General features: G+C 39.7%; 2 protein-coding genes across 51 annotated transcripts in view; both read left to right on the forward strand.

Moving 5' to 3' along the window:
- Positions 1–9,402, forward strand: part of LOC110506437 (tight junction protein 1) — a 157,330-nt gene extending 147,928 nt beyond the window's left edge. For 20 of the 50 annotated variants that reach the window (XM_036963729.2, XM_036963731.2, XM_090222190.1 and 17 more), the window contains 2 exons: positions 5,653–5,796; positions 7,570–9,402. In XM_036963729.2, coding sequence (XP_036819624.2) covers positions 5,653–5,796; positions 7,570–7,664 — 239 coding nt within the window. In that variant the 3' untranslated portion in view covers positions 7,665–9,402. The remainder of the gene's footprint in view (positions 1–5,652; positions 5,797–7,569) is intronic. The other 30 variants (XM_090222181.1, XM_090222183.1, XM_036963739.2 and 27 more) reach the window with 2 other exon arrangements.
- Positions 9,403–10,387: 985 nt separating this feature from the next.
- LOC110506438 (protein ENTREP2) overlaps positions 10,388–16,330 on the forward strand; it is a 146,032-nt gene continuing 140,089 nt past the window's right edge. Inside the window, exon 1 of the mRNA XM_021586041.3 lies at positions 10,388–11,289. Within this exon, the coding sequence (XP_021441716.3) occupies positions 11,065–11,289 (225 nt within the window). The 5' untranslated portion in view covers positions 10,388–11,064. The remainder of the gene's footprint in view (positions 11,290–16,330) is intronic.

The following is a 16,330-nucleotide window of genomic DNA, read 5'->3' on the forward strand; positions in this document are numbered from 1 at the left end:
ACAATCGGAAACTGGTCATTTTGAACGCCGATTTTTAAATTTATTTTTTACACCCTTATTTAATCTTTATTTAACTAGGCAAGTCAGTTAAGTTTATAAGAACACATTCTTATTTTCAATGACGGCCTAGGAACGGTGGGTTAACTGCCTTGTTCAGGAGCAGAACGACAGATTTTTACCTTGTCAGCTCAGGGATTCAATCTTGCAACCTTACAGTTAACTAGTCCAACGCTCTAACCACCTGCCTCACGAGGAGCCCGCCTGTTACGCGAATGCAGTAAGAAGCCAAGGTAAGTTGCTAGCTAGCATTAAACTTAATCAATCATAATCACTAGTTATAACTACACATGGTTGATGATATTACTAGTTTATCTAGCGTGTCCTGCGTTGCATATAATCGATGCAATGCGCTTTCGCGAAAAAGGACCGTCGTTGCTCCAACGTGTACCTAACCATAAACATCAATGCCTTTCTTAAAATCAATACACAAAAGTATATATTTTTAAACCTGCATATTTAGCTCAAATAAATCCAGGTTAGCAGGCAATATTAACCAGATGAAATTGTGTCACTTCTCTTACGTTCATTGCACGCAGAGTGAGGGAATATGCAACATTTTGGGCCGCCTGGCTTATTTGCGAACCAATTTGCCAGAATTTTACGTAATTATGACATAGTATTGAAGGTTGTGCAATGTAACAGGAATATTTAGACTGATGGATGCCACCCGTTATATAAAATACGTAACGATTCCGTATTTCACTGAAAGAATAAATGTTTTGTTTTCGAGATGATAGTTTCCGGATTCGACCATATTAATGACCTAAGGCTCGTATTTCTGTGTTATTATGTTATAATTAAGTCTATGATTTGATAGAGCAGTCTGACTGAGCGGTGGTAGGCACCAGCAGGCTCATAACCATTCATTCAAACAGCACTTCCGTGCGTTTTGCCAGCAGCTCTGCTGTTTATGAATTCATGCCTATCAACTCCCGAGATTAGGCTGGTGTAACAATGTGATGTGAAATGGCTAGCTAGTTAGCGGGGTGTGCGCTAATAGTGTTTCAAACGTCACTCGCTCTGAGACTTGGAATAGTTGTTCCCCTTGCTCTGCATGGGTAACGCTGCTTCAAGGGTGGCTGTTGTTGATGTGTTCCTGGTTCGAGCCCAGGTAGGAGCGAGGAGAGGGACGGAAGCTATACTGTTACACTGGCAATACTAAAGTGCCTATAAGAACATCCAATAGTCAAAGGTATATGAAATACAAATGGTATAGAGAGGAATAGTCATATAATTCCTATAATAACTACAACCTAAAACTTCTTACCTGGGAATATTGAAGAACCACCAGCTTTCATATGTTCTCATGTTCTGAGCAAGGAACTTAAACGTTTCTTACATGGCACATATTGCATTTTTACTTTCTTCTCCAACCCTTTGTTTTTGCATTATTTAAACCAAATTAAACGTTTCATTATTTATTTGAGGCTAAATTGATTTTATTGATGTATTATATTAAGTTAAGTGTTCATTCAGTATTGTTGTAATTGTCATTATTACAAATACTTTTTAATCGGTATCGGTGTTGAAAAATCATAATCGGTCCACCTCTAGTTTATGGTAGACAGGAGATTTCACAAGGGGTCATTCCGCCCCTCTTTATTCCAGTCTTAAGATATTCTATTCTTCAGTTTTAAGTGTTTTTAGTACCTTAATTGCTGTCTTTACAGTGAATATTATACGTATTCACCCCTCTTAGATTTTTGTTCACATTTTGTTGCGTTACAAGGTGGGATTGAAATAGATTTCATTGTGATTTTTTTTGTCATCGATCTACACAAAATACTCCAAATAATGTCAGAGTGAAAAGAAAATTATTATTATTATTATTTTATTTTTTTTACAAATGAATAAAAATGTATTAACAAAAATATAGTCATTGCATTAAGTATTCAACCCCTTTGTTAAAGCAAGCCTAAATTAGTTCAGGAGTAAAATACTGCTTAACAAATCACATAATCAATTGCATGGACTCACTCTGTGTGAATATAATAGATGCTGACATTGTTTTTTTTATGACTTTCCTCTTTTCCCCATACACACAACATCTAAGGTCCCTTAGTAAAGTATTGAATTCCAATCACAGAGTCAACTACAAAGACCAGGGAGCTTTTTGAAAGCCTCATGAAGAAAGGCAGATATTGGTAGATGGGTAACAATAACAAATCAGACATTGAATATCTCTTTAAGCATGGTCAAGCTAATAATTATGCTGTTGATGATGTATTAAACTGCCTAGACACATCAAAGATGCAAGCTGTGTTTCGAATACTCATACTAACGCAATGCAATTCTTCAGAAAATGGGCGTGGCTTCACAACGTTTTCAGATTTTAAGAAAATGGCTGAAAATATGCAGCCGTAGTATGACGAGAGCGGATACAAATTCATTGCTTTAACTAATTATGACAAATGTTAGGAAAATGTTGAAGAATGTAATAAGGTAATGACATCAAGTAAGTTACGTTACACATTATGTTTGCTGACAATTTGTTAGCTTCGCTAACCTTACGAACCGGATAGCATATCATTACAGCAGTATGTACCGGTGTATTAACTAGCTACTAGTTGGCTACTAATACATTGTCAAACTTGGCAGTATATTAACTATATGCTAACTAACTAACTAACCAACGTTTATTGACTTGATTATTCACGTCATGCTTACCTAAGTGGTATAGTCATTGTGCATTCTCAATGGACATTAATTCTGGTTATCTACTCTGATTTCAGGGCACTCTCGTCTGAGTGTGCTAGAGTGCAGAATAACGGATGAATTTACGAACGCTCAACACCCGTTGAATATGACAGGTTGCAGTAAATGTTGGCAAATAAGCGGAATTAAATTGTTGCCAGCAGCACAATTAGTCACCAACGCTCTGGATAACATGAAAACAGCCTAATCAGCTCTGCTAGGGAGAGTAAAATGGTCAGAGTGAGGTGTTCTCTCATTTGTGTCTGGAAGTATCTAGCCAGTTAGCTCGGGTGCTTGACTGCCGTTGTGAGGTCAGAATCTAATGTGCTAGTGATGGCTATTTAACAGTCTGATGGCCTTAAGATATAAGCTGTTTTTCAGTCTCTCGGTCCCAGCTTTGATACACCTGTACTGACCTCGTCTTCTGGATGATAGCGGGGTGAACAGGCAGTGTTTCAGGTGGTTGTCCTTGATTATCTTGTTGGCCTTCCTGTGACATCAGGTGCTGTAGGTGTCCTGGAGGGCAGATAATTTGCCCCCGGTGATGCGTTGGGCAGACCGCACCACCCTCTGGAAGGCCCTGCGGTTGCGGGCGGTGCAGTTGCCATACCAGGCGGTGATACAGCCCGACCAGATGCTCTCTATTGTGTATAGCAACAGCATCAACTTCCGATCGACAGGCGAAGCGCTAGTATGCTCACCTGAAAGGATACCGTTGGTTTACACTATGCTAAAATGAACTAATAGTATATAGTATGTTGTATATGCTTATTAAGTATATAGTATACAGTATGTTAGTATGGGTATTCGAACACAGATGCAGTCTTCCTTCTGAACTGAGCTGCAGGACAGGGAGGAAACTGCTCATGGATGTCACAATGAGGCCATTGGTCATTTTAAAACGGCTACAGAGTTCAATGGCTGTAATGGGAGAACTGAGCATGGATCAACAAGATTGTAGTGACTCCACAATAATGACCTAACTGACAGAGTGAAAAGAACAATACAAATATACAGAATAAAAATATTCCAAAACATGCTTCCTGTATGCAACAAGGCACTAAAATAATACTGTAAAAAACATGGCAAAGGAATACACTTTTTGGCCAAAATGCAAAGCCTTATGTTTGAGGCAAACCCAACACATCGCAGAGTAAATGCTTCCTTATTTTTAAGCATTGTTGCATCAGGGTATGGGTATACTTGACATCGGCGAAGACTGGAGAGTTTTTCAGGATAAAAAAAGGGATATCGCTAATCACAGGCAAAATCCTAGAGGTAAACCTGCTTCAGTCTGCTTTACACCAGACACTGGGAGAAGAATTCACCTTTCAGCAGGACAATAACCTACAACACAAGGCCAAATCTACACTGGAGTTGCTTACCAAGAAGACAGTGTATGTTCCTGAGTGGCCAAGTTACAGTTTTGACTTAAATATGCTTGAAAATCTATGACAAGATTTGATCTGTCTAGCCATGATCTCCAACACCTTGACAAAGCTTGAGAATTTTGAAAATAATTATGGGCAAATATTGCGCAATGTGTGAAGAAATCCAAGGGGGGTGAATACTTATGATAGGCACTGTATGTAATATCTCAGTCCATGGTGGGGTTATTTTACTCTCCAAATGTGTTCGAGATAATTGTTGTTTTCACAGATCATTTATCATCTCTCTTCTCTCTTGTCTTCTCTCTGAGTTTTTCTAGGATAGGTATATTTTCCTTCAATCTTTTAATGGTTTTCAATGTCTAAACTTGTTATGGCTGCAATCCCGATATCGGGATAAGTGTTATCAACAACCGCTGAATAGCATAGCGCTACATACAATAAATATTACTGTAAATATTTATATTCATGAAATCACAAGTGCAATATAGGAAAACACAGCTTAGCCTTTTGTTATTATGCTTTTGATTTTTAAATTATGCTTTACATCGAAAGCAATCCAAGCGTTTGTGTAAGTTTATCGATTACACGAGAAAACATTAAGTACACTTTGCATCATGTAGCTCGGTCTCGTAAATCAGAAAAGCAATCAAATTAATCGTTTACCTTTGATGATCTTCGGATATTTTCACTCACGAGACTCCGTTACACAACAAATGTTCCTTTTGTTCCATAAAGATTATTTTTTAGATCCAAAATACCTCCGTTTGTTTGTCGCGTTATGTTCAGAAATCCACAGGAAAGAGAGGTCACGACAACAACGCAGACGAAAATTCCAAATAGTTTCCATAATGTCCACAGAAACATGTCAAACGTTTTTTATAATAAATCCTCATGTTGTTTTAAAAATATGTAATCGATAATATATCAACCGCAAATGTCTTTCACGGGAGGAGAGGGGAAAACAATGGCTGTCCAAATTCTGTTGCGCGAGCAAAACTCATGTGACCACTTGACGCGATGTTATCGTTCTGGCTCATTTTTCAAAATAAAAGCCTGACACTATGTCTGAAGACTGTTGACACCTTGAGGAAGCGATAGGAAAATTAATCTGGTTCATATCCCTTTAAATCCAGCAAAGGGAGGCTATGGAACATGGAGTTTTCAAAATAGAGCCACTTCCTGTTTTGATTTTCCTCAGGGTCTCGCCTGCAATATCAGTTCTGTTATACTCACAGACAATATTTTGACAGTTTTGGAAACTTTAGCGTGTTTTCTATCCAATACTAATAATAATATGCATATATTAGCAACTGAGACTGAGGAGCTGGCCGTTTACAATGGGCACCTTTTCATCCAAGCTACTCAATACTGCCCCTGCGGCCATAAAAAGTTAAATGTTCACCGTGACTGTTTCAACCCATTAAGTAGCCCAACAGCTTCAGTGATCTTATGAACACTGTGTGCATGTGTATTAGCCTCTAACCCTGTGGTGTATATCTGTTTCCAGGAGAGACCCTGCTCAGCCCGCTGGTGATGTGTGGCCCTCACGGCCTCAAGTTCCTGAAGCCTGTGGAGCTGCGTTTACCTCACTGTGCGTCTATGACCCCAGATGGTTGGTCTTTTGCTCTAAAATCCTCCGACTCCTCGTCGGGTACGCTGTCCTCTCTCTGTCCTTTTGGGGTCGGGGCTTTGGGTTGGCTTTGTGACAAACTGATGGTTGTGGGTCACTTTGATTTTTATGGTTTCATTTATTTGGTATTTCAGTTTAATCACTCACTCATTCATCCACTGATCTTTATTTATTTGATGGGGTCTTCAGATCAAAGTTCTTCTTGTCATTGCTTTTTCATGCTGAAACATATTTCTTTCTGTTCTTTCCTCCACTTTGGGTCTATGTCATCTGTTTGACATGGATATGGTTCCATTGGACATGCATCCAGCCGATCAGTTTTATGTTCATAAGATTAGTTTATTCTTTGTAGGGAATCATTCCACATTATTTTCCTACAAGTGATTTTTTTTCTCTCACATAGCCACCCAAATGTCTATCTTAAAACGCAGCGGTCCTCTTAAATTTGGAAGAGGACCCTCTCAGAGACAGACGCATGGCTCCCTCAGTACTAACAGATATTCAGTTGTGTATGTGAGAACAGCCTGTGGGTTGGATCTGAGATCTGTCTGTCTGACAGCATCAGAACAGAACTGAGACAGCTCTCTGCTCTCCCTCCGTTCCTCTCTAAATGTCTTCATGGTAAACTTGGCACCGCCGTGGATTAGCTACTATTTACTCTCAGCTAGAATTGGACTTGAAGGGCTAAATTAGCCTACTGCTGCCTCGTTGGCTTGTTCGTTTGTTGTCCTGCTTCGTTGTAGATGGATTACAGGGCTATGCTCTAATCCTCTTATTGTAAAACAACTTCTTTAGCTTCATTTCGTCTCGACTTGTGTCTTGCTCCTCACTTGCCCATGCACAATGGTAGTTTCCAGTAGGGAAGCAGCGTAGTGTGTGACTGAATGGTCTTGGTTTAGAATGGTTCTGAAAGAAGTCTGCTCACGGACGGGAGATATTCAATCCAAACCACACATGATCAGTTTACTTCTGAAAAAACATTACCTTAATGTACTGATGTCATTATGAGTTTCACAGTGAACATTCCTCCTCCTGCTGCACTGGCTAATTGTGAACCTCTAACAAATCATCATTGACAGTTGATCTGAGTAAAATCAGTTAAACACCTCTTGGTCCTCATATGGATCCTATCTGATAGGACCTGTCATTGCTAAAATCCCTTTGACATTTAGGAGTAATTACACTATAATGATTATGATGCATTATCCTCCCTTGTGATTTCCTATCAGAACAGCAAAGCATGCTAAAAGCCTGCCATTTTTATGCACTTTGATCTGAACATCTCATAAAACTCACTTTTCTCACATGGCCCTGAGGGAATGAATGCAATTATCTGAAATAACAGTGCTTTAAAATGCAACTGCATTGTGGTTTGGAAGAAATTGTGCAGTTTAGTGTAACAATTTTGAGTCTAAAGCCGTTTTTTTTTAAACAATTATTTAAATTGCTTCTTCTGTGGAGGCAATACTCTTGGCTCGAGGCCTGGGCTGGAACCCACCCATTAATTTCAAATTACAGTCGCTTCCAGTACATACTCTATCCTTAAGAGCTATAATTTGAAATGAAGAGTGGTTTTAGCAATGTAATGTGAAGTTTACTTCTGTCAAGCTACATCCTGGGGTGTGTACCACAAACCGAATGTATATATGGCTTTAATGGAACAAAGGGTGTTTTAGTTTAGTGTTTGGAGCTTGCTGGTTGTCAGTTTAGCATGAAGTGCATTATGTATTATGAACCGTATGCCCTTTCTCCACCTGTTATCATTACCATGTTCCTTCTCTCTCTCCCCCTCAGGTGATCCCAAGAGTTGGCAGAATCAGTCTCTCCCTGGAGACCCCAACTACCTGGTGGGAGCCAACTGTGTGTCTGTGCTCATCGACCACTTCTGAAATGTGCAACAGCTGGCCTGTTACTGAATGTGAAACCATGAGGAAAGGAGTGATAATAAACACATACACATACACACACACACACCATTTCTCCATGGGTGGACCATACACAATGAAGTATTTACACCCAGTGCTCCAGCGTTGTTTACTGTGCCCATGGAAGATGGAGGGAGACTGAAGTTGCCCCTGCGTGCTGTCCTTTAACTCTTTCCGAGGTCTTGAAGAAAATAGAAAACACACACAACGATTTAACCAGTGATGGAATGCATGCCCTGTGCCACTGAGTAACTCATCACATTATACGCCAAGTTTGAACTTTAATTGTTACATAACAGGAAAGATGGTTTGTGAGGTTTTTACTATTGAAGTAGATGGACATACATGTAGGTGTATTTATACTATATATGCATACAGTATATATAATATATGGTATAAATATAATTTTAAATTAAATTCTAGAAAACTGAATTCAAGAATCAGACTTCAACCTTTTTGTCACCTTTTGAATTGGCTGACTTAAAAGCCGGTCACATTTTTTCCACATTGACGGATTTGCAAAGATTTTGGAATTCGGTGCCAGGGAGATGGGCAGTAAAGTGATGAAGATGTAAATGTATGGCTTTGTGGTAATGATTATGCTGATAGTGAAGTTGGCAAGCATCCGCAGAAAAGAAAATGAAGATACAGGTGGAATACTTTGAGGTGGATTTAAAGCCCAGCTCATGCCTCTAACATGTTCATCCTGTGACTCGAATGGCTCTTCCTTCCTTTCCTTTTTTCTTTCTTTCTTTCTGTAAACTGACCTTGGATTCACTTTGTATTGAGTACTAGAATTCTACTCCTGCTGTATCAAGATCTATGCATGTGCTATGACTCAGGTCCAGAAGCCTGCTCAGTTCTCCCTCACCATGTTAAAACCCTCTTACATTAACAAGCAGTGATGCCTTATCTGCAAATTATTCACTTTTTCAGTAAAAACCTCTGGGTTCTTCTAAGTTATGATGATAAATTATGGAAGAATGAAGTTTTCTCTTGCCATTTTGTCAACCCACTGTATAAATGAACTTGGGTTTAGCGCACAAGAACAATTGAGGCTAATAAAGGTATGCTTTCTTTATCTGCTATGCATATGACTTCAGAAGAAAAAGAAAAACATGACAAAAATGACAAGTGGCTGTACATAAAGTTAGCATATGGCCTTGGTTCTTGGTTTGTAAATTAACTTTTGTATGTCTTTGTTATTTTGTATAAAACTTTGAGAAATCTGTTTTAAAAAATAAATGAATTGACCATGGTTTACTTTGTATTCTGGTTATACCCTTGAGCCTTGGAACTTGTAACTATTAGCAGTAATAAAATCCACATTTTCTACCAATATTCACACTACATATAAATAATAATAATTGTCACACAAATCTTTTGATGGTTATTTTACAAACGAGTACAGTGCTTGGGTTAAACAACTTTGCAGACCTGTTCTTTAAAAGGGTGTGCTTTGAAAGTGTCCCCCTCATTTGTTTGTGATACTGGATGCTGTATTATTTTGTGCCCTGAAATGTATTTTTGTACTAATAGACCATATATTACGGCACACCAGTACTATTTTCTTTATATACGATAACACAGCTTCAATTGGATATTAGCTCTTCACGTGTGGCTGACTTTTTTTTTCTTCTCCTTTGTGACACAATTTTAAGTATACCACTGTATTAATGAATAAAATCATTTTTAAAGTAAAGTGTTTCTGGGGGGTTATTGTCATTTTTATGAGACCGATATTCCATTCTAATAGTTTAAAGGATTCTCAGGTGAAATATGTAATCATGTTCGTTTTCTCCTTAGACTGGATTTCTGTAGTTTGATCTTCATCCATTACAAAGCTGAGAGGGGGGAAGGTGGCTGCTGTAGAATTTATATTATCTTTAGATACTGCGGCATGATTTAAGTGCAGTACCAGCTTGACTGGTGCAGATGGTGCTCTAGAGCCCTGTGGCTGGGTCTCCACAAGGTCAGCACCACAGCAGGCTGGTATTCAAAGATTAGGGACTGTAAGTCTTTAACCTCTGCATTATGAAGTACATTTTTACAAAGCTGGATAATATAAACTTGTTTTAATGCAAATTCATGTTTTTACTCCCAATGTACTAAAAGTGTACCTAAGCTCAGTTGATGGTTCTCAACCTTTGTGAATCTAATAAAGTAGGCTTGTCAGTATGAAGTATCGATGGATCATTCAAATATATATTTTTTGGACCCACCACCCAATATTCTAAATGTATTCGGACAATCACAACAATGAGAATAGATAGGTTGTCATCCATCGGATTTTGTGCTATTACAAACCAAAGCCAAGTAGAGTCATTCATCTGTTTCACATGCATATAGCTGGGATTTGTATTTTGATGGAATGACATTCACTATTGTTGTCTCTAAATTATCTTTAGGCCTATGTCCAAGTCCTAACACTTGGTTCGGGGCTATAATTTGAAGAAATGTATGAGAAATTGGTCATTTGAATTCCGATAATTCATAGATAACTCAAATGATAAGTGCATGGCTTCACAAATGATAAGAGCATGGTCATATTTTTAATGTTCATATAGTCTAATTATTTGTAGACGCAATCACATGAGGCTATTTTTTGGGATGCGAAGTGGCCCCTCAACACTCCGCACCATCGTAGTATTGATCGCCCCAAACACGCATTGTGACAGGTCCCCATTACGCAGTATAGCGACCAAAGAACAGCGTGTAGCTAGCTGCATCTCCTCCCACCGCGGGTAGTTTGCTGTCGTCTGTGAAAACCCTGCGCCTGTGTGAAATAGCATACCCACGGCCACGCTCTCTCTGCATGTAACCTGCTGCGCGTTTGACAGTGGAATACTAGCCTACATAAAAGGGTGACATTATTCCCGTTTCATTTCAGCTATACGTTTTTACTTGCCGATGTTCTTTAAAATGTATCCTGTAGCAATGAAAATAAGGAAGTATAATGAATCCTCGTGGACTATGATTTGATGGACCATTTCTCAAGCTTTTCCTCGAAAACCCGGTTACCTTACCTAATAGCTCGTTATCCTGTGTTTTTGCGGAATCGATTTGGGTAGCAGCACAAGAAAGTCACTACGCATCTCATCCATCACACTGTTGTAGCCTTCAGAATAACAGGCATTTACACATCTGCATCTTGGGATAATTAATGCAATTTAATGGAGTCTCTTTCAAAGGAACCATTTAGTAGGACTGGTGTTATATGCTTTTTGGACACCGTTGCTTATCAAGCTTAACGTTTGGACATCGGTTACTTGCTTTGCTGTTAGGTACCACTTTTGGATGCTGATGGAAATAGCTTAACCCTATTTTTTCGATAGCTGATACATCAACTGTTTTCTTCGTGACAATGCCAGTCCAAGCAATGCCCCGAGGTCGTTCGCTCAGCCCCGCGTCCCTGTCCCGTAGCCTCTCCAGACTCAGGGAGTTTCGGACTCGGACTCGGATCATGCTTTCTCTCGGAGTTTCTCAGATGGTTTTGGGAAGTCTGATTTTGGCAGTCAGTTTTGCCGCTCTGGCCCTCACTACCTCACCAAGGGTCAGACATTCGTGTCCATTTTGGGCAGGTTTCTCTGTAAGTATTTATTTAAGTATTAATATTCATCCAACATGTGGGTTTATGTGTGTATGTTGTGGCTCACTATTTACTGTTGTTTATCATTTGCCTCATTTGGGAAATAGATCTGGCACGTGCTCACACCCGGTAAACATGTCCAGTTGGCTCGACATGTGTTTTTTTTTGTGTGTAAATTATGCAGACGTTATAAAGTCAACATTAATGCCATTCATTATTTCATTTATTGACTGTCACCAACTGAACAGTGGTTTTAAACGCTCTCATTTGGCATTTTGTTGTATAGGCTACAGATGGCCTATCGTTGTGAAATATCTACTCTCATTTAGGCAAGATTAATTAGTTGCATTCTTTGTGTAATCTTGTTGCAATTTGTTTGTAATAGTATTGCTCAAAATAAATAATCAGGCACTGTGTGAAGGATTTCTCTCAGCAAGAACACTGAGTGCTATTTTGGCCCTCATCTTGTTTATGGATGGGAGTCTCACATACTGGCTTTGCAACCTGGACTCAGGGGAGACGTAATATAGTTAATATGATATGTTATGTTTGTATGATATGTTATGTTTGGGATGGTATGTATTAATTTGTGGTTGTCCATCATCCATTTCGTATGATATGTTATGGACATAGAACTAGGAATTAGAATACTAGAATGGACATGAACCTTCTTATTATGGGATAACGGTCAGCTATTTTGGTCAGGGAGCTGGTCAACCATGGTTTTGCCAGTACTGTGATAAGATATTGTTTAAATCATGAATTTGAAGAAATTATATGCACTGTATGTTTGTTAGCTAGCTAGCCAGCTAGTTTTAGAGGAACGATTAAATTCAAATTAACTGCCAATATGCCAACATTCCATTCAAACAATGCAGTCAATCCACAGCCATACACTGACTGAAATCAGTTGACGATAGAATTTAGACAAGTTGTAAATGCAGCAAGTCTGATTGTATCATACAATAGCACTCACAGCTTTAAAATAAAACAGAAATTGAGACATTTAAGGTCTGTTTACCAATATTTTAGAGGCTATTTATACTGAAAATTGGTATAAACCCCCTATAAACTGTATTTATAATGATAGGACAATATTTTAGGTTGACAGTAATTCTATTACACAATTTATGACACATCACACGCCTTACTTTTACTTTCCTGCATCAGTGAAATCAGGATTATGCCTCTGCTGCCAGTCATTCCAATTAGACTGGTTTGGATGTCATGATCATGAAAAGCATGCAGTTAGGCCTACTTGCTGCAGGTCTATAACTGTGATGATAACGCTAAACGTGTGCAGATTTTTGTTTACTATGTTACATTTAGTCTATGAGACCAGCCTGGGCTCTGCGGAAGTCTGTAGGTTAGAGGTTCTTAGCTTGCAGCTGGGCCATTAGTGATGAGGGCTGTTCTTGGCACATGCCCGTACCCATGTGGTGCTGGTCATATTTGTCTAACTTTTCCTATGAAGAGAGTCCCTGTGGAGAGAGTGGTCTTATCAATCTATTTCCCTGCCAATTTGTGTTAAAAGTACTTTTTCTCTCTCTTTCTCTCTCTCTCTCTCTCTCTCACTCTCTCTCTCTCTCACACACACACAACAACACATGTAACTGTACGGCTCAATGTTCAATGAGCAAGAAATGCACTTTCAAGTAACTTCTCGCTTTCATTGTGTACTGTAAAGATTGTCTTAGTGGGACATTGTTTTCTGCGCCTGAAAATTTCATTGCAGTTTCTCTAAATATTTATGAAGTCACTCTTCCTTGATTTCCTGCCAGAGATCCAGCCAGTACATTAAGCTGGGAGGCAGTTCCATTAATTATGGAGGGATAATTGAGGCAGTGTACAGAGGGTGAAAGGTGGTCTCTGGAACAGGGGATATGTGTGTGTGTGTGTGCTTGTTTGTGTGTTGTCGGAGATAAGCAACCTTGGGGTGAAAGGTCACAGGTCGGGCTATGCTCCTGGAGATCAATTCCTGGGGTTCACTCACTCAACAGACGTACACTACATGGCCAAAGGTATGTGGACTCCCCTTCAAATTAGTGCATTCGACTATTTCAGCCACACCCGTTGCTAACAGGTGTATAAAATTGAGCACACAGCCATGCAATCTTCATAAACAAATATTGACAGTAGAATGGCCCATACTGAAGTGACTTTCAACGTGGCACTAGCATAGGATGCCACCTTTCCAACAAGTCAGTTCGTCAAATTTCTGCCCTTTTAGAGCTGCCCCGGTCAACTATAAGTGGTGTTATTGTGAAGTGGAAACGTCTAGGAGCAACAACGGCTCAGCCGCAAAGTGGTGAAGTGTGTAAAAACCGTCAGTCCTCAAGTTGCAACACTCACTTCCGAGTTCCAAACTGTCAGCACAAGAACTGTTTGTCGGGACTTTCATGAAATGGGTTTCCATGGCCAAGCAGCCTAGTGTCACAATGTAACAAGCCTAATGTCACCATGTGTAATGCCGAGCGTTGACTGGAGTGGTGTAAAGCTCGCCGCCATTGGAAACAAATTCTCTGTAGTGATGAATCACGCTTCACCATCTGGCAGTTCAACGGATAAATATGGGTTTGGCGGATGCTAGGAGAATGCTAGAGGAGGAGGAATAATGGTCTGGGGCTGTTTTTTATGGTTCGGGCTTGACCCCTTAGTTCCAGTGAAGGGAAATCTTAACGCAACAGATAAAATGACATTCTAGACGATTCTGTGCTTCCAACTTTGTGGCAACATTTTGGGAAAGGCCCTTTCCTGTTTCATCATGACAATGCCCTGTGCACAAATCGAGGTCCATACAGAAATGGTTTGTCAAGAACGGCATGGAAGAACTTGACTGGCCTGCATAGTGCCCTGACCTTGACCCCATCGAACATCTTTGCGATGAATTGGAAATCATTTAGATGTGATACAAAACATGGCACAGGTGTGCTTTAGGACCATGCAGACACCTCAGATTGGTCGTGTAGGCTATTTTTCGGATTCAGCCTGTTGGATTTAGGACCGCATGGACACCACAGAGTGTGCGGACAGGCTGTGTGAAGGCAAAGCTTCTGAAAGGCTGGTGTATAGGACCAGCACGGGAGAAATGAACAGAGGCAGCTGCTGTCTGTGTTGCGCTTTTTCTCTGAGTTGTAAAGGGAAGCAGAGCAGAAACTGGCTACTCTTTAGTTGTCTGATCTTGCTGGCAAGGTAACTACTGATTGACAGAAAAAATAGCATATATTCCCAGTGCTGAGCTAGTAGTGTAACTGACATGTTATGTTAGCTAATGTTTCATCCCCTCTCGACTGAAGTAAATTAACTACTAGTAGCTTGCTAGTGGCTACCACAGCTAGTTATCTGTCAGGTAGCAGTATCTACCAGCTGTTGTGTATATGGAAATGTTTTGTAGCCTTTATTTTGTCCCTTATCAACAGAAGTACATTTGATGATGTATCATTGTACCATTAGCTAGAGCTTGTCAAATGTTGGCTAACATTAGCTAGCTAGCTCACTAGCTTTTGCTATTATTTTTGCTTCAATCACACTTGACCTGAATCAAATGATGAAACCAGCGATTGAAGATCAATATTCTGCACAGTCAGTACACAACACTTTTCTTGTGATCTTAGCAGGATCAGATGGTGACAGGTGTTCCTGCAGGGTCAGACAGCCATGGAAGACCAGTCTACGTAGCTCAGGTGGATTTTGCAGTATCTTATAATGATCAGTGAATGGATACAAAGTTCCATATTGAGTTGATGGGTATGCTACAGTCTGGGATCTGGGAATAATGGTCATTTCAATTGTTGAACCATTGATTCTATTCTTGGATAATATAATGTATAAATGTACACCAAGGTAATTCTTTGCCATGCCTCATCTGAGCAGGATCAGATGGTGACAGGGGTCTTAGCAGGGTCAGGCAGCCAGGGAAGACCAGTCTGACGGAGCAGAGGTGAATGTTTGCAGATGCAACACTTTATTCTCTCTGTGCAGCAAACACTGGACAAGACAGACGCTTCAAAGAATGAAACTATTTTAAGGCAGTCTGACAAACCTCTAAAGTTGATTTCCAAACTATACCATGGGTTGGTAGAGGCTTTTCCCGATGACACAAAACATGTAAAACAAAAATGTGAGAAAGACCTGGTAGAAGCTATTGATGATGATGAATGGATGCAGATATGTTAGAATGCCCCGTCATGTTCATATAATCGCAGACACAAATTACTACAGTTTAAGACCATCCACAGAACGTACTATATGCCAGTGAAACTGAATATCATGCACTCAGAAATGGTATTATCCTGCTTGAGGAGGGGACATATTTGCGTATGTTATGGTCTTGTGAAGGCTGGCTGAATTCTGGCAAAGAATATCTTATTTTATTTCAGCATGTCTACAGATCCTCTCTTCTCCCTGTTTTTGTTTGCTTGGAAATGTGGATACTGGAGAAGTTATTAGAAGAAACTGTGTAACCTAGCATTTATAGCGGCTAAGCAATGCATTGCCATTCATTTATCCTCCCACAATGTCACAATGGATGGCAGGAATGTCAAGTTATGTCTCACTAGATTTGAATTATTACAAGATTAAGGGTATACTGGGCAACTTTCATAAGGTCTGGATGCCTTATATGGAATACTGTACAACAGGAGTCTGTATTGAAAACATGCCATTTTAAGGGGAGATACTGTACCTATTTAGGCAATCCCTAGCTGCTGGGCTGCTCAGTCCTGACACTGGGGGCCTGCCATACTGTTGGTTGTCATTCTGGCCTTGGAGTAACACACCTGAAACCAGTAATGAATGTTTCACTAAGATCCTAAAGCTTAGTGAGATATGTTAGAATGTGACACTGCAGGGTGGTGGACCCCGAGAGACAGGACGGGGTGACCCAGCTATATTATTTGCAAGTAAAATAAGCTCTACAGTACTATTAGGCCTACAATATTAATTATATGGAGGATGTACTGTTTCTGTGTGTTAGTGTGTAGGTGTATGTGTGTTTTTATTCAACTTCCTTTGAGACATACATAAAAAAGGAAGTTGTGTT

This window comes from Oncorhynchus mykiss, chromosome 26 (assembly GCF_057628025.1).
Source record: "Oncorhynchus mykiss isolate SJ-2025 chromosome 26, ASM5762802v1, whole genome shotgun sequence".
In the NCBI taxonomy this organism is placed as follows: Eukaryota; Metazoa; Chordata; class Actinopteri; order Salmoniformes; family Salmonidae; genus Oncorhynchus; species Oncorhynchus mykiss.